Genomic DNA, 20007 nt, shown 5'->3' on the forward strand with positions numbered 1-20007 from the left:
TTTAATTATATTAAGTGCAAAATATTCATTCTGAGATTTATGCGATATTGCTTGTGGTCACTTTACTATCATGTGATTATTACTTCACCCGGTCGTCAGTTACCGGCCAGTTCAGTTTTGTACCACCCAGTATACTGTGGCATTAGTCTGATCAGATGATTAGTATTTCACTCGGTCGTCAGTTACCGGTCAGTTCGGTTCGGTTCAGTTCAGTTAAGGGGCCACTTGCGCAGACCATAATCTCACCAGAAAATTATTACTAGCTATTTCATTACAAGGCTCTACGGGGCAAACATTTCACTTACTACTTTCAGTTCAGTTCAGTTCAATTCAGTTATGCACGTAATATTAATTATTCATGATGCGATTTTCAGTTCAGTTATGCACGTATTACATTTACTCATGACATGATATTTTCACTTTGCATGCGATTTTATTATTATTACTTGTTATTTACGATATATGCGTACTGAGTCTTTAGACTCACTAGACTTGATTGTTGTAGGTACTGATGAGTTCGGGACCGAGGGCGGGGACCAGTGAGCCATCGAGGGTCGACAGTAGTGGAATCCGAGGACCTCATTTTCAGCATTTACTATTTTTAGGCTCAAACATTTTCCCGTTGATTGGATTATCTTTAATTATTATTTTTCAAACAAACATTTACTTACGCTGCTATTTTGAATATCAAACTTTATTTATTAGTTTATTTAGGAATGAGGTATTTTAATTAGTTAAAGAGAAAATTTTAAATTTTTCCGCAAATTTTCAAGCACGAATTTAGAGGCCTTTACAGTTGGACCTCGAATACACATAAGGTTTATTCATTAAGTTATACATTTTGAGATACATAATGCATTGTGATAAATGGAAGATAATACTCGCTTCTAGAGGACCTATCGCCATGATTCATGTATTTTGTTTTCTCCTATAGTAAATGAGATATATGTGTCAAGTGGGAGAATGTAAGAAAAACGTGACACATATTAAAAGAAGTAGCGTGTACAAATTGAACTTGGCGACGACCAAGAAAATTTAGATGCGTACACGATTTTTTTTTAATCTCGGCTCCCGATACACTCATCGATGGTATGAGAAACGCCTATAAATAGCAGCGATTGAGGTCCCTAAGCACACACACCTCATAAGAAATATACACCATCTAAAGAGAGCGTGAAGTGATTAGAAGGCTTCAACCGAGAGGAAAAACAGAGAAATCAAAAATTTTCAATGGTCGGAGGTAATACTCGATCTATTTCTGTATATTGATTATCATGTTGATATATGTGCAGAAGCATGATTTTTAAGAAAAATTCTAACACCGTGTACTATTGTTATACAAAGATGTAACGACCATTTAGACATTTTTTGATTCCTATCATGATTAGCTGTAAATTATATGTTTTCGCGTGTTGCATGTGTGATTTGGGCTTTGGATTGAAAAAGGGTTGGCTCGGAGTGGGATCTTAGTTCCTGTAATTTGTCGACAAAAAAGAGTGATGCGGGATATCTCTAGGTGTACTGTACGATGGCGGACGGGGAAGATAAAAGCACTGCTTTTTATGGGATTTTGGAGTTGAAGAAGGAATGCACAACAGCAGAGCTGCGGAATGCGTACAAAGAGCTCGCACTGGTCGGGATTTGAAGATGAATTTGTTTCTGGTTTTTTTATATTCGCTTTTTTGTGTGATTTTCATGTGAAGATTTCGAGAAAATGGATCTGTTTTTCTTGATTTAGACATCTTGTGCTGTTTTCTCGTGTATCTCACTCGTTTTGTGTTTCACATTAATTGTCTTGGGGAAATATGTTTTCGTGAACTTAGAGATCAGTTTTGCGATGTATTATTATGGTTTGTTTTTTTTTTTAATTTTGGGAATTTGTGTAGAATAAACTGCATGCTATTTCCATTCTGAATTTTTTAAGTGGAAATTGAGGGTCAGTTCCCAAATCACCTTCCTTTTATTTTCAACTCCCTGGAGAGAGAAAAGGTTTATAACATACCTATATTACCCTTATTCCTTTATTTAAATTTAATTGATCCCTGCGCTTCACAAATGGTATCAGAGCTAAATTTTAATTTATTTTAAACACAATATTTATTATTATAAAGAAACAAAATGTTTGAGGAAAATTTCGAAAATTATGAATCCTAACTTATGTTCAAGAAAAATAATTTACAAGGATTATTCCAATATTTTTAAATATACACAAAAACATCTAACTATTGTTAGATAACCAGAGCAGAAAGGGAATCTTCAGCACCCTCAGGTAAACTTATGATTCAATCAAATAAGTTTATAGAAATAGTACCAGATTCCTCTAAGCTCTCTTTAGATCTTAGAGATATTCAAAAGACAGTACAAAATTATGGCAACGTGCTATATTTTGTACCGCAAAGAGTAGAAAAAATCCTTGAAAACCAGGAAGAAATTCTTGGAATACTAAAGGATATTCAAACAAGAATTCAAAAACTAGAACAACAACCTAGTTCTAGTAAAAGAACTTCAGGAGGTTGGTTACAACCATCATTCGGTACTGAACCTTTGTTACATCAACAAGGGAAAGCCAGAGTGGTGTCAAAGCCTTTGACTGAAGAAGAAATGATGATCAATCTAATTAAGTTGCCTCAAAAAAGAAATTAATCTGATGAAAACTCTAGAAAGGATTGGTCTGGAGGATCTACAAGAGCTTGCAGAATCTTTCGCAAATCTCAAAGTTGTAGATCTGAAGATGAATACAGCAGGAGGCGAAACACCTGCTATAACTTGGTCATCCTCTCAGGAACCACCAAGGGAAATTGTGAAATTTTAGAATGTAAATATGAGAGAATCTCAATCCGATTTCCACACTGGTGGAGGATCACACCCTGCGGGAACAAGGTCAAGGATAAATCAAATTCCCTTGCACCAAACACCCTATGGGAAAACTGTTTTAGATCCTATACATCCTTACGGGGTTATGCTTAACCTTGATGTATTAGATTTCAAAAACAGGAAAGATCTCATAGATGACTGGACATCGGCTATGAGAATCGCAGCAGGGACACTTGATCTCAATAGAGAAGGATTCATTAAACTCCTAGAAATGAGTCTTATGGGATCAGTGAAAATTGCTTGGGACATGACAGCGGTGGAAACCAAAGAGTCAGTCCTAGCCGGAGAATCTCTAAGCGAGATAGCCGGAAGAATGGCTACCCTATTTAAAGCACAATTTATAGGGGTAGACTATTTTAACAGTCAGGATACAAATAAGAGGAAGAAATATACTCAATCTCTGTATAGTCTTGAATTACATGACATCTGTTTAGTAGATGAATACATTATATTATTCACTAAATATAGATGGAATTCAGGAGTCGAAGAAGATATAGCTATGCAGCTTTTCTTCGCAAAAATGCCAAGTCCCTGGAGAGAAATGCTCATAAGGGAATATGTACCTAGAAATCCAGATACATTGGCACGAAGAGCCTCTTTCCTTAAAGGAAAATTGGTGGAATGGTACCATTACAAAAGAATTACAAACGCTTAAGGAGTATAAACAAACGAACTCCTTTTTGATGTAAAGAAAATGATCATCCAACAATTATTGGAAGTAAACCACAGAAGCATAGAAGGAAAAGTTTCAGGACTCATCCTTATGCTAAAGGTGGAAGAAGTTCTTGGAAACCAAGAACAGTATGGTCTAGACAAAAAGCCAGATCTTATAAATCTGGACAAAGAAGCGGACCATCAAGAAGTAGGACATCCTCCCAAGCATCGAGTACATCTCGAAGCACATGAAGAACACCTACAAATAAAACTTTCAGAAGAGCTCATACACGAGCTAATGAAAGTTTTAAGGATTGTAATTGCTGGACATGTGAAGCAAGAGGTCATATCTCGACCAACTGTCCAGAAGATGAAAAGAGAGGTATTAAACGCTTCGATCCAACTCCGGATATTAAGGAGGCAGTTTATTACCAAGATCTTATTCAGGTATACCGATTTGAGGACATTGCCTCAGATGAGAGTATATATGAAGAAGAAGAAGTCCTAAGTCAGGGAGAATCAGATGAAACTGAATCATAATCTGACTGAAAACGAAGTGTTTCGACATGAAACACATGAGAATTTGTCTGGATTCTTTAGCTAGACAACAATATCTCATAACATGGTTCAAAGAATCATGAAAGAAATCCTAGTCTACAGAGATATCAAGGATTCTCTGCTGGACAGGTAGAAAAGCTCTTAGGAAATCTTGGCCTGAGAAACAGAAAGCATCATCTAATCTATACAGTTTCCAGAAGGGAAATAGCAATTCCAATGGAACTTACTTGAAATAGAATGGAGAAGCAATTAATTCCTTCCGAAGAAATTAAGGAGAAATTAAAAAAACTCAAGATAGAAGTAGCAAGGACAATGTCTTGGATTCATATTGGAGCAATCCAAATTATGATAAAACCTACTTTCAAAGAAGGTATAGATTCACCCATTGATATTGCTAGATGCGATAAATGAATGGGGAACCTTCAAGATTCAGTACTGGGAACTATCTCAGGAGATCTATGTGCAGGAAAGATAGTAGAAGTAATCTATCCAAGGATAGCCTACAATCTGGCAGATCGAGATTTCAGTCGAGCCTTGACATTGCATCAAAATTTCAAGGAAAAAAGGCTGATGAAGGAAGGTAATAGACCATATTCTATTACCTATCAGATCTCATATGCTCTATCTAATACACATCATTCAGAATTGTTTTTTAGAAATGAGTTTATTGAGATACCAGAAATATTCGGAAAAGTTGCTCAGGCAATCTATCCAGAACGAGTTGAGTTTCCGGTAACACAGGAAATAGATATCCAAATACAAGACAAACCGATTCTACAAAAGAATCAAAGTCTTAGATTGGAATCAAGAAGACTATCTTTTCAAGGAAATAGGATTACAAGCTACAGATGAGGAAAAACCCCTGTCCAAGAAACCCAACAGGAGCTAAAAAAATTTTCAACAATAGGAAAGTTTAGATGCCCAGACGGGTGGAAGGAAGTTGAAATAATATTTGATATTACGAAATAAATAAATCAATTTCCTTGCAATACCATCTACTATTTAGAACAACCAATGATAAGAACTTACCAAGGAATGATCCAAGTTAGAAAATTGGAAGTTAATATCAGAGGAGTTCCAGGAAAAGAACCAGATCAACTGATTCTTGGACTAGAGTTTCTCGAGGAACATAAACCTTGGAAACGTCTAGAGTATGGAATGGAGTGTATGACAGAGGATAAGATATGAAAAATCCAATGACCACAAGTGTAATGCCCATGGGCTGTTCCCGATCCAACTGGCGGGAGTCGGTTATCCCATGACCCATTACTCAATGACTCCTCCAGCCCAGTCACTGGAGTTTGTACCTCCCCAGACTCGAACCTAAGATCTCCTGGACATATAGATACTTAGCACAAGTCTGGACATAAAACGAAGTCGTCAAATGTTTTATCAAACCTAAAAAAAACAATAGTTTGAAAAGTGTAGCCTATACTAAACTTCTCAAAAATCTCTGAAAACATAATTAAATAATCTTAAAATCTTTAACGTAAATCATGAGTCAAAAACATAAGTGCGGAAAAATAAAAGCGCTGGTCTTCGGGTTGTGTGCGCCTTCAGTCCAGTCAAATCATCCGTCAAGTCCTCCCTCAACCTCACCTGCATCCATCACACCTAGTGAGTCTAACGACTCAACACACTATAATCTTTATAACAAATAATACGTATAAAACCACATGCAATAGTGAAAAGACTTTTACGTAAAATAACTTTTCATGACATGCAAACATTAACTTTAACTTTTTCATTTTCCTCAACATGACATGACATAATAGATGTAGCCCTCTACATATAACCACAGTACTGGGCGGCGGGGGACACCAGCAACACTCTCACCGGTCAACTGGGCCCTTGGCCTATCATGATCGAATAGAAATACGATCGTCTGGGTTCCCTCAGGGGCCTTTTCCCATAAATGGGTTCCCTCTGGGGCCTTTTCCCCTCATGATATTCCCATTCTTACCGTTACCACAAAATCGTTACCACATATTCGAAATGATGAAAATACGATCTTCGGGCTCCCACTGGGACCATAACCCTCACGACATCTCCATAATTATCGAATTAGTCACAATTACTTCACTTCCTTCAACATTTATATTCTCATCACTTTATAAAAAAAATCATGCATAACATAACGTTTTTGTTTTTGAAACCAAGCATGCAACATGTCTTTTAAATGTCTTCCTTAAATCATAAAAATCCCTTAGACATTTAAAAATCATAATTTAACCATGAACATTTCATAAACATTTAAAAATAATCATAATATCATAAAAATAGCATTTAGGGCACTGCCATGACGTTTACTAATTTCTAGGTGTAACACGACCGTTTTACCCCTAGACTCGACATTTTTTGATTTTGACTTTTTTCTTGATTTCATGACTCTAACATGTCCCAAATAATCATTTAAGCTTACATGAATTTTTCCATAATTTTATTTAGCATAAATATTAGACTTTTTCATTTATTATTTAAATATAAAATATTAATGCGTTTTAATCCCGAATCAAACCAAACCTTAATATAAAATTCCCAAATAAAAAAATTAGACTTATAGTAATTATTTAAGCTTAACCCTAATTTTCCATAATTTTATAAGTCTTAAAACTAGACTTTTCGATTAACTCGTTAATTAGCGTTTCGTGCGGCGATTAAATCCCGATTAAATCCAAAACTCGTTATTTTGATCCCAAATTTTTAACATAATATTTTTAGGATTTATTCTACCCTTCCACATCAAGAGCCACCCCCGTGGACCCTTGGGTTCAATTTTAGATTTATTATTTTTGTTTTTTGACACCTTATCAAACACATCGAGCCATCTCCTAATTTACTCGAGCCACGCCCAAGCCACCTTGAACCAAAACCTAGCCAACTCACCTATGGATCCTATTGTGAAAGCCCAGCCCGTAAAACAAGCCCTAGCCCGACCAAAACAATTCTGAAACTTGCCCCATGTTCTGTACGTGTGTGTGAGTGTGCTTCCTTGCATGTTTAGGACTCCTAACCCAACTAGGACTCTCCCAGCCGAGCCACCACCAAGCCCACCTAACCCTGACCATCCCTGGACGACTCCCAGACCAAGTCCAGACCAACCCAGCCCTTTGAACTCGCGCCTGAAGCACTGCACCAGGTTTCATGCAACTTGGCCGAGAATCAAACCCTTGACTTGCACTCTTGGTTTCTGTTGCTAGCAACCCAACCATCGAGCCACCCCTTGAACCAGCCCTCCAAGCACTCTCCTAGGACCCTAACCACTTATCCTAGCCCAGCCCAAGCCCTCTGGCCGAGCCCCTTATCCATCAGCGCACAGCATACACCGGCGCCTCCCTTGATACCTCTCTCGGGTGGGAGTCCTAGCAAGCTAGGACTCCTTCCCTAGCCCCCGACTCGGGTCCTAGCATTGCTAGGACTCTACCCCTGACCCATAACAGACCCTAGCCATGCCATGGTCCCAACCGAACCCAAGCCCAGCCACCATCCCATAAAACCGAACCCCTCCTCCCCACCAAGACAGCAACTTGCTACCAGCTTTGTATTTCATGTTGTGTAGCCGACAGGTGGGGCTCTAATGACTCTAACTCGTGTAAAACATGTTTGTTCCCTTCATAATTCATGGCAGCCCCTTTTTGGTTCATAAAAATCATGTTTTGGTTCACATATCATGCTCTAAAAAAATCATGTTTGATGCAAAACGAAGATATAACAAAGTGCAACTTCTTTTTCATTCAAAACATAAATAAATAAATACTATGGTGTGATGGATGAGTAAAAGGAGAATTATGGCGTGCCTTTGCGTTATATACGCACGAAAATCCGTTGACGACGAAGAACGGGACGCGAACTAGGCTTGAATCTCCCTTGGACCCCTTCGAATTTCCTTCAAAAGTTGTGTGTGTGTAGTGCCATGTGTGGGGTGTATTTGGGAGAGTGTTTCTGATTTTTGAAAGTTTTTGCCGTGAGTTTATGAGTGCATGGGGTAGGTTTTTAAGTGTTTTTATATTAATAAAATGGCTAATTAGTTTACTAATTAGGCTTAGGCGTATCAAGCCATAAAATTAAGCTCATTAGTCTAATTAGGATTTAAATAAGATATTAACAAAGTCTCGGTAAAATTAAATTTGTGAATTTATTAGCCGGGTTGCCAAAATGCTCGTATTTTTATTGAAAATCCAACACCGATAAAAATTACGTCCCGACGTATAAAATCACCTCAAAACTCCTTATTTTCAAAAATATGAAAAACCAACACTCATATTTTAAATAATTAAAAAAAATTATTTGATAAAAACGTTTTACGTTTCTCAGCCCTCGGTCTCCGTTCTTCGATCGCAACTCGAATATCCTTTAAAAATACATTTTAATACAACCACGTAGAAAAATATATTTTAAACATGCAAATATGCACAACATAATTAATTAATGCAATTAAAACATTTAATTAAAATACAAGAGAATTTAATAATTGCATGCATGTGGTTTGCGTGAACCTTAAAATTTTCGGGGCGTTACAATCTTCCCCCGTTAAATTGAATTTCGTCCTCGAAATTCGCTTATCCTTAATAACTCAAAGTTTAGACTTAGTTCTAGTATCCCAAAAATCCACGCTTCCGCTGCGCTACTCTGATGAAAATTAAGTTCTAGAAGATCCTTACGTCTCCTTGATCCCAATTAAATTTTTCTTCTAAATCCATATTTTCAAATCGCAACTTAAAAAGGCCTATAATGACTTAGTGTTGTTACTATTGTAACCTCGAATTTCAACTTTTCTTAAAATTCTCAATAATAAAAGATGGATGACCATATTTATCGTATATTATTTTCCTTAATTTATACCCAAATTTTTCGTCAACTTATCATATTTCAATCTTGAAATCCCAAACGCATCCGCTAACGCTTAGATTTTTCAAGCCTAATATCGTTTTATCTTTAAAAACCCTTGATTAACATTCCTTATAACATTAAACCAAGATATCTCAAAGTTTCAAATATTCTTAAAAAGTCTAAATCCTCAAAATTCTTGCCATTTAACCCATTCAATTCGTTCTTATAGCTAAACTAATCCCCAAATTCCTTAATAACTGCAAAATAAATTCTTAGTTTTCCCAAAAATTTTCCAATTGGTTCTTAATTTCGATAATTCCTTAATTATCTCATAAATTATTGGCATTCTTAATTTCCTTCTACAGTTTTCCCTTAACATAATTTCGAAAATTTTAAACTTATTTACCCAAAAATCAAATCTCATAATCAATCTTGCCTTTCATCAAAACTTAAGATCCCAATTTATCCATTTTCTATACTCCCAAAGTCGTTGCAAATCCTCGAATCATTATTCCTTAGGTAAAATTCCCAAAAATTAATTCGACTAGTAACCATGAATCATAAATTTTTTCTTAAAAAATCTACGTGTCCCAAAAACATTCATAAAATTCACGATTACCTTACGGCCAAAAAGTAGAACGTCAATACTAAAATCCAAAAATCCACATTGTCCAATTCCACCACAAAGCCAACATGCGTTGAAATCAAATATTTTCTTATTTCATATCGTAACACGTGTAAAAATCATGAAGCATATAATCTTTTAGCATAACAAGGTCATGCAACCATGTAGGGTAAAAATCATTTGCCATGCAACCTTAAACATAAACGTCAATCAACTTCAAAACTTGTATGCACATGTAGCGTAAACATTTAGATCATGTAAACATGTAGGTAACATCACATAAATCATATAAAGCATGTAAACTCACAATTGACCCTTGACGACTGATCTTCTTGGCGCTGACGGTGGCACAACCCTTTACAGAACCATTGCTCTGATACCAACTGAAACGTCCTCCCTTTTATTGATTTAAAAGTACTAGAATTTTTTTTCCCTAAATTTCGTCATTCCCATGAAAATATTTTTATAAAATATTTTACCCTTTAAAATAAAACATCAACCAACTAGCATTTTAAAAATCAAGTGAAATAGTCATAAAACGAAGTCGTCAAATGTTTTACCAAACCTAAAAAAAACAATAGTTTGAAAAGTGTAGCCCATACTAAACTTCTCAAAAATCTCCCAAAACATAATTAAATAATCTTAAAATCTTTAACGTAAATCATGAGTCAAAAACATAAGTGCGGAAAAATAAAAGCGTTGGTCCTCGGGTTGTGTGCGCCTTCAGTCCAGTCAAATCATTCGCCAAGACTTCCCTCAACCTCACCTGCATCCATCACACCTAGTGAGTCTAAAGACTCAACACACCACAATCTTTATAACAAATAATACGTATAAAACCACATGCAACAGTGAAAATACTTTTACGTAAAATAACTTTTCATGACATGCAAAAATAAACTTTAACTTTTTCTTTTTCCTCAACATGACATGACATAAAACCTTTAACATGATCATGAACATTTTCCTTATCCTTTTCCTTTTCCTTTGCTGAATTCAGATCGTTAATTGTGACTTTCCTGACATGACATGACATGATCGATGGATCCATCTACATATAACCATAGTACTGGGCGGCGGGGGACACCAGCAACACTCTCACCGGTCAACTGGGCCCTTGGCCTATCATGATCGAATAGAAATACGATCGTCGGGGTTCCCTCGGGGGCCTTTTCACATAAATAGGTTCCCTCGTGGGCCTTTTCCCCTCACGATATTCCCATTCTTACCATTACCACAAAACCGTTACCACAAAACTGTTACCACATATTCGAAATGATGAAAATACGATCGTCGGGCTCCCACAGGGACCATAACCCTCACGACATCTCCATCATTATCGAATTAGTCACAATTACTTCACTTCCTTCAACATTTATATTCTCATCACTTTATAAAAAAAATCATGCATAACATAACGTTTTTGTTTTTGAAACCAAGCATGCAACATGTCTTTTAAATGTCTTCCTTCAATCATAAAAATCCCTTAGACATTTAAAAATCATAATTTAACCATGAACATTTCATAAACATTTAAAAATAATCATAATATCATAAAAATAGCATTTAGGGCACTGCCATAACGTTTACTAATTTCTAGGTGTAACAAGACCGTTTTACCCCTAGACTCGACATTTTTCGATTTTGACTTTTTTCTTGATTTCATGACTCTAACATGTCCCAAATAATCATTTAAGCTTACATGAATTTTTCCATAATTTTATTTTGCTTAAATATTAGACTTTTTCATTTATTATTTAAATATAACATATTAATGCGTTTTAATCCCGAATCAAACCAAACCTTAATATAAAATTCCCAAATAAAAAACTTAGACTTATAGTAATTATTTAAGCTTAACCCTAATTTTCCATAATTTTATAAGGCATAAAACTATACTTTTCGATTAACTCGTTAATTAGCGTTTCGTGCGGCGATTAAATCCCGATTAAATCCAAAACTCGTTATTTTGATCCCAAATTTTTAACATAACATTTGTAGGATTCATTCTACCCTTCCACGTCAAGAACCACCACCGTGGACCCTTGGGTTCAATTTTAGATTTATTATTTTTGTTTTTTGACACCTTATCGAACACACAGAGTCATCTCCTAATTTAGTCGAGCCACGCCCGAGCCACCTTGAACCAAAACCTAGACAACTCACCTAGGGATCCTACTATGAAAGCCCGGCCCGTAAAACAAGCCCTAGCCTGACCAAAACAATTCTGAAACTTGACCCATGTTATGTACGTGTGTGTGAGTGTGCTTCCTTGCATGTTTAGGACTACTAACCCAACTAGGACTCTCCAAGCCGAGCCACCACCGAGCCCACCTAACCCCGACCATCCCTGGACCACTCCCAGACCAAGCCCAGACCAACCCAGCCCCTTGAACTCGCGCCTGAAGCACTGCACCAGGTTTCATGCAGCTTGGCCGAGAATCACACCCTTGATTTGCACTCTTGATTTCTGTTGCTAGCCACCCAACCATTGAGCCACCCCTTGAACCAGCCCTCCAAGCACTCTCCTAGGACCCTAACCACTTATCCTAGCCCAGCCCAAGCCCTCTGGCCGAGCCCTTTATCCATCTGCGCACAGCATACACCGGCGCCTCCCTTGATACCTCTCTCGGGTGGGAGTCCTAGCAAGCTAAGACTCCTTCCCTATCCCCCGACTCGGGTCCTAGCATGGCTAGGACTCTACCCTTGACCCATAAAAGACCCTAGCCATGCCGTGGTCCCAACCAAACCCAAGCCCAGCCACCATCCTATAAAATCGAACCCTTCCTCCCCACCAAGACAGCAACTTGCTACCAGCTTTGTATTTCATGTTGTACAGCCGACAGGTGGGGCTCTAATGACTCTAACTCGTGTAAAACATGTTTGTTCCCTTCCTAATTCATGGCAGCCCATTTTTGGTACGGAAAAATCATGTTTTGGTTCACATATCATGCTCTAAAAAAATCATGTTTGATGCAAAACGAAGATATAACAAAGTGCAACTTCTTTTTCATTCAAACCATAAATAAATAAATACTATGGTGTGATGGATGATTAAAAGGAGAATTATGGTGTGCCTTTGCGTTATATACGCACGAAAATCCGTTGACGACGAAGAACGGGACGCGAACTAGGCTTGAATCTCCCTTGGACCCCTTCGAATTTCCTTCAAAAGTTGTGTGTGTGTAGTGCCGTGTTGTTAGAGTAGGTTCCCGTCGAGCCAAGTGTTGGCCGAGTGTTCACAATGAAACTCTATGTATAAGCAATCTTTATTTTAATAATATTTTAAATTATTATTTTGGCAAATCTTTATCTGTATACCCATGCTAGTTGCATAGATAAGGCCCTTGAATATACAAATAGTAGAAAGAATATGAGATGCTCATATGATGAGTATCATGAAACTCATATTTGGAATACTGTATATTCTAAACAGTTCCTAGTCGATTCAGCCGCCGCTAAGAAGGATATAGGCCGCTCGAGTTCGAGACTAGTATCTGCGATGTGAGTACCATGTTTCATTGGTAGGGGACATTGTGATGTCCGAGCATGCAGATAGGTGCTCCTGGTAGAGTGCACTGAACAACCCTCCATAAAAGGACTTTCCAAGTGGTTCTCACTTATCGAGTGGAAAAGTCCTAGTTTATGGTTGTACACCATTAGTCCTTATGACCCGGGACAACATTGAGACTCTATGTGCTAGAATTACACTTTGACTTGTTTACCGACTCTCATGGGGTCATCAGGTGGCAAGGTTGGGTGTTCTGTCGAAACATATAGGAGTCGATGCATTGTAGTCGGGGATTCACCGCTTACCTACGGGTATGGATATCCTATGTGTTTTTCATGTATATGTAGTTTGAAATCTCTGATCAGAGTATGGTGGTAATTATGAAAGGGGTTTCATAGATTACACCATCGATGCAACTACGACATGACACATAGTATCGATTCATTGACAACTCTCGATAAACCAATGGTTGTCGAATCGGTCGGGATATATGAGATGAAGGGACCGTACTGTACGCTAACCATAATTGAATGGTTCTTGCAGGCACTATCATTTGATACCTAGGGAATCATGTAAGCGATGCTGCTAGACGTTTAACATGATTGGTTGGGTACTATCAGACTTGAGTTCTGACGTTCTTATTATCAAGGAGTTGATAAGTAAGAATGGAGCAATTGGGGTATGCTCGAATAAGGACATGTTTAGTCCGAATCACATGGAGATGTGAACCCGCGGCTAGTTGTATCAATGAACCATTGAGGGCCACACAAGTACTAGCTTTCTAGATCCCGATGAGAAGTAAAATAGTTCAATGTGTTGAACGGCTTATAAATGAGTTTATAAGCGTAAAGAAAATGGAAGTATGACTTCTATGAGAGAAATGTAAATTTTAATTTATGGAAGTGTTCCTAAATTAAAATTTGGCCAAGTAAATAATGTATTTGAAAATTGTGATTTTCATAAACATTATTATGGACTAAATTAAATTAATTCAAGTGTTGAATTAATTAAACACTAGTGGACCTAGTAGAGTCCAAATAATTAAATTAATTCAAGTGTTGGATTAATTAAATCATATTGAGTCTTGTAGAGCTCAATTAAAATAATTATTTAACTAGTGGGACTTGGGTAAATTCAAGTAATGTTTAATTAGTCTCAAATATGTTTGAGATAATTAAATTTAGTCCATGGTTTTTAATTTGATTAAAAACCATATAATATACATGCATGGGAGGTGAAAGGTTGGGAGACTACTTTTTGTGTTTTCAAGGCATGGCATGCAACTTTTGTTTTTGCTTTTCTCACAACCAAGACAAGAAAATTAAGACACACTCCTTCCCTCCCACTCTCCACCTTGGCCGAAATTTTCAATTTTTCTCTCCAAGTTTTTCTCTCATTTTTCTTCTTCAAGTGTTGAGGAAGAAATATTCTTCTCATTGAAAAATCTTCTTGTTTTTCTAGTGCAAAACAAGAAGGGATTTACCTAGCAAGTGGTGGGCCTAATTTTGAAGGTTGGAAGCTTGTAGATTAGTCATCCTTTGAAGAGCTAAGGTGTTTACACCTTAGTTGGAGCCATACATCAATCCTTGTGATTGATAGGTACATTTCTTAACACACTATGAATGTCATTTTATGTTTATTGTATTTGCTACACAAGAATGTTGGTGGCCGAAAATTTTATGCTAAAATCAAAATTTTTGTGCTTCCGTTGCGCTTCCGGTCACCGTAACCGATCCCCTTTCAAGTGGTATCAGAGCTATGGTTACGATTTTGTGTAGCATTTGCAAGATATTATATTGAGATTGATTTCTAACCGCATGAGTGTAATTTTTGCAACCAAAACCGAGGCATTTTGTGGGGTGTTTCGGGCAGCATGTTGCTGCCCGTTTCGGGCAGCTCGGGCTGCCCATAGTGCTGCCCGTTTCGGGAAGCAAGGGCAGCCCGAGGGGCTGCCCGAACAGCCCCTTTATATTTAAAAAAAAAAAAAAAAATTTTTGGCATGTTGGCCGGAATCCGGCGACGGAGCTCCGGCGACGGCGATGACGACTAGGGTTTTCAAAATGTGTTTTGAAATATCAAAGTGTCACGGGCCTTGAGTTGTTGGACCATTGGATGGCTAACACATTTGTGAAATTTTAAATGGGCCAAAATGTTTTTGGTGAAAAATGAATTTTTGGGCCCTTAAGTTTAAATTTACAAAAGTTGCAAATATTTTCTCATGAAATAAATAATTTAAGTTGGACTTTAATTATTTATAGTAAATGGTGATTTACAAGAAATTCGGTTATAAATAAATTAATTTGAAAGTAGACAAAGGTGTTTGTATACTTTGTTAATTTAGTTTATAATCGTGGCGGTTAGTGATTGGATCAAGATATATAATATTGGATCAATTAATTATTGTGATAATTAATTGATGGTGTATGATATGTGATATTATGCATGAAGGATGATCAAAAGCCCAAGCCCAATTTGCTAGGTGTATGCTAGGATATTTTGTGTTGAATGATTGTAATAATTATCAAATTTATAAAGTGGGCTTGGTTTATGGCCCGTTCCCACCCCATGAGATGTATCCCTATTTGCCATGGATATTTATTTGTAAATATTAGTATAGTGGATGATCAAGATTGGAAGATGGTGGCCATGATGATTATGAAGATCGAAGACATGTAAATATTGGAAGCTAATGTAATAGTTGCATTTGCATCCCATGCATTTCCCTAGGATTGGACCTAGGCCCGTGTTTAGCTCACACGGGCCATTAGTGTTGGGGCGATTGATCATCCTTATTTTGTTTACTGTTTATAATATATGCATGATATGTTATAAATAATGAGTATGTGCGTTATTATTATGATAATAACAAAGTTGCATGAATCCGGCAAACATACGATCAAACATGGCGAGCTTTTAAATAAAATTAATGATGAGACCTTTCAAAATTAAAAACCCTCATTTTGAATAAGATTCAAAATTAATATCAAGCCCGAAAAGGGGAATTATAAATTTGTTTATAATTTCCATGTCTTCCATCGACAATGGGTGCATGATGAACGCTACCCGTGCTCGGGGCTCGGCTCATATTATTGGGGGGGCCTTGGGTGCCGGAAAGCTGTGACATCCATTGACATGGTGATGTGAACTACGTGGAACTCCCATGATTTCGGCTCATATTATTGAGGGAACTCATGGCGACCGTCCATTAAGGTTCAATATCGATGGGTTAGGCTTGACACGTGAAGATGAACGACGTCATATTATTGGGTCCTAATCAAACGTGAGACAAAAGTTTACGTAGAGGGTTGCATGGAGATGCAATTGGAAACTACCTTTTAGGAATTGTGATTGGCTGATATTATTCGGGATCATAATTCGCTAGTTGGACCTTACGTACCTACTGAGGAAAGGAGTTTCCCGTTTTCACTAGAGGGTAGTGAAAGATGTCAAAACAGTGGGAGCGAATATTTATAAAGTAAAAGTCCATACTTTATATCTTACTAAATATTTTGAAATAGTCATCAACATTTATCTGTTTTCACTTTTCAGTACAAATTGACAATGTCTTCGATTCGCAATCCGATATCTGCAATACTCGACAAACACATGTTAACCGGACCTAATTACCTCACTTGGCTAAGAAACCTAAAAATCGTCTTGAATTCGGAAAGGATAGCATATACACTTACTGAGTCGCCCCCTGTTGAGGCTCCGACTGACTGCACTCCTGAGGAATTGCAGACTTACAAGGAATGGTGTGACCATGACTTGAAAGCCAGGTGTTATATGCTGACTTCTATGAATGATGAGCTACAGAGGCGTTTTGAGGATGCAAAGAGTGCTGCTGACATTCATTTGCATCTCAAGGAGCTCTTTGGAGAGCAAACACGGCCTCTTCGGCATGCTACCGTCAAGGAGCTAATCACTTTACGCATGCGAGATGGGGCCTCGGTCCATGAGCATGGCCTAAAAGTGATTGGGCTCGTGGACAAGCTCGTTGGCATGGATTTGATGTTGCCTTTGGAGTTGACCACTGACGTGTTACTCTTGTCACTGCCTAGCTCGTTTGATCCTTTTGTGGTGAATTTCAATATGAACAAGATGGAGCCGACCCTTGAGGAGTTGGTGAACATGCTTGTGACCTTTGAGTCCACCATCAAGAATGAGAAGCTGGTTCTTTATGTGGGTTCTTCATCTGGTACGAAGATTGATCCACATGGGAAGGGAAAGAAGCGTTCTTTCCAACGTCCCAAGAAGAACGTGCCCTTGATGAGGCAATCTCCGAATCCCGTTGTGGCAGCCACACCAGTTAAGGCTGACAAGACTGCTGATGAATGTCATCACTGCAAGAAGCCTGGACATTGGAGGCGTAACTGCTGGGAATATCTTGCCCAGAAGGGTTCTGGAAATGGTATGTTCTTTATCGAAGTAAACATTTCAATTAACTCTACTTCTTGGGTATTAGATACCGGCTGTGGCTCACATCTCTGTAATGAGTTGCAGGTGATGGGAAGAAGTAGGAGGCTCAAGGAAGGTGAGACCTTCTTGAGAATGGGCAATGGAGCAAGAGTTGCTGCCAAGACCTTAAGAGATGTTTACTTATTGTTGAACAATGATTTTAAGTTATTTTTAAGAGATGTTTTGTTTGTACCTGATTTGGTAAGAAAACATTGTTTCCATTTCTATGTTGATAAAGATGGATATTCTTGTTTATTTGGCAAAGGTGTTTGCAATATTTACAAGAATGAATGTTTGATTGGTACTGGTGAACTTGAAGACGATCTCTATAACTTAAAATTGAAAGATATTCCACTAAATGTCCATTTAAAGGCAGACACCATATGAGATATGGATGGGTAAGTCTCCCAAATATTCTTGTCTTAGAATATGGGGGCCCTGCTTATGTGAAGCAGGTAGTGGGAGATAAAATTGGATTGTTGATCCATTTTATGTAACTTTGTGGGATATCCAAGGAATTAAGTTGGATATTGTTTCTATCATCCCCAAGAAACAAAGGTGTTTGTTTCTAAGAATGCAACCTTTTTGGAAAAGGAATTTCTATTGGATAGAAAAGGGGAGATGATAGAACTCGAAGAGGTTCGAGAGACACCCACAATTGTAGAACCCACACCCGAAGAGCCAAGAGAGGAGATACAAGCTCCTAGAAGATCCGAGAGAGTCTCGAGACCACCTATGAGGTATGGTCTGCTTCTTGAAGAGGGCCATGATGAGCCTATCCATGGATGTGATCCAAGGACCTTCAAGGAAGCGTTATCTGATGCCGATTCATCCAAGTGGCTTGAAGCAATGGAATCTGAGATGAATTCCATGCATTCGAACCAAGTGTGGAATCTCGTGGATCCACCTGAGGGAACTGTTCCCATAGGGTGTAAATGGATTTACAAGAGGAAACTTGGGGCGGATGGGAAGGTATTGACCTTCAAAGCGCGATTGGTGGCAAAAGGATATACTCAAAGACAAGGAGTTGACTTTGAGGAAACCTTTTCTCCAGTTGCAATGTTCAAGTCGATAAGGATATTGCTAGCCATAGCTGCATGGTATGACTATGAGATATGGCAGATGGATGTCAAGACAGCCTTTCTTAATGGGGATATTAAGGAAGAGATTTACATGTCTCAACCTGAAGGGTTTACATCTATCGGAAGTGAGCATATGGTATGCAAACTTCAGAGATCTATTTATGGTCTAAAGCAGGCATCTAGGAGTTGGAACCTCAGATTCGATAGTACAATCAAAGAGTTTGGTTTTACTAAGAATCCTGAGGAACCCTGTGTGTATAAGAAGGTCAGTGGGAGTGCTGTGACATTCCTGGTGCTTTATGTTGATGACATTCTTCTCATTGGGAATGATGTAGGAATGTTGCAATCAACTAAAATATGGTTAGCAAGTAAGTTCTCGATGCAGGACTTGGGTGAAGCATCTTTTGTATTGGGAATACAGATCTATAGAGATAGATCAAAAAGATTGCTTGGTCTCACGCAGTCCACATACGTTGATACCATCGTGAAGCGGTTCTCGATGGATGAGTCCAAGAGAGGACATCTACCAATGTGTCATGGCGTGTCCCTATCCAAGTCTATGTCTCCCTAGACTGATGCAGAGATAGCGGCGATGACAAGCATTCCTTATGCATCTGCGATTGGTAGCATCATGTATGGGATGATATCTACACGTCCTGACGTGGCTTTTGCACTAAGTGTAGTGAGTAGATATCAATCGAACCCTGGTCTTCCACACTGGAAAGCTGTGAAAGACATCCTCAAGTATTTGAGAAGGACCAATAAGTTGTTCTTGGTCTATGGGGGTGGAGAATCGAAATTGGAAGGCTATACCGACTCTAGCTTCCAAAGCGATATCGATGACTCGAAGTCAACCTCTGGGTTTGTATTCATGCTCAATGGTGCTGCTGTCTTTTGGAAGAGTTCCAAGAAAGACAATACTGCAGATTCCAGCACAGAGGCCGAATACATTGCTGCATTAGATGCAGCAAAGGAGGCTGTTTGGATAAGGAATTTTGTCCAAGAGTTGGGCGTCATTCCTAATAGAGTTGCTCCTGTCCCGGTGTTTTGTGACAACACGGGAGCTGTAGCTCAAGCGAAGGAGCCAAGGTCTCATCAGAAATCCAAACACGTATTGAGAAAGTATCACATCCTCCGAGAGATTGTGGAAAGAGGAGAAGTGCCGATTGACACTGTCGGCTCCGCAGATATTGTTGCTGATCCACTAACTAAGCCTTTACCTGGACCATTATTCGAGAAGCATCGCGAATCGATGGGTTTGAAGCATATGGATAGTTGGCTCTAGTGCAAGTGGAAGATTGTTAGAGTAGGTACCCGTCGAGCCAAGTGTTGGCCGAGTGTTCACAATGAAACTCTATGTATAAGCAATCTTTATTTTAATAATATTTTAAATTATTATTTTGGCAAATCTTTAT

At 38.1% G+C, this 20007-nt stretch overlaps 1 protein-coding gene across 2 annotated transcripts in view; it reads left to right on the forward strand.

The window, feature by feature from the left end:
• The first annotated feature begins 1327 nt into the window (after nt 1-1327).
• LOC140957512 (uncharacterized) overlaps nt 1328-20007 on the forward strand; it is a 27123-nt gene continuing 8443 nt past the window's right edge. For both annotated transcript variants that reach the window (XM_073414807.1, XM_073414809.1), the window contains exon 1: nt 1328-1633. In XM_073414807.1, the coding sequence (XP_073270908.1) occupies nt 1529-1633 (105 nt within the window). In that variant the 5' untranslated portion in view covers nt 1328-1528. The remainder of the gene's footprint in view (nt 1634-20007) is intronic.

The sequence above is a fragment of the Primulina huaijiensis genome, chromosome 14, assembly GCF_012295235.1.
Source record: "Primulina huaijiensis isolate GDHJ02 chromosome 14, ASM1229523v2, whole genome shotgun sequence".
In the NCBI taxonomy this organism is placed as follows: Eukaryota; Viridiplantae; Streptophyta; class Magnoliopsida; order Lamiales; family Gesneriaceae; genus Primulina; species Primulina huaijiensis.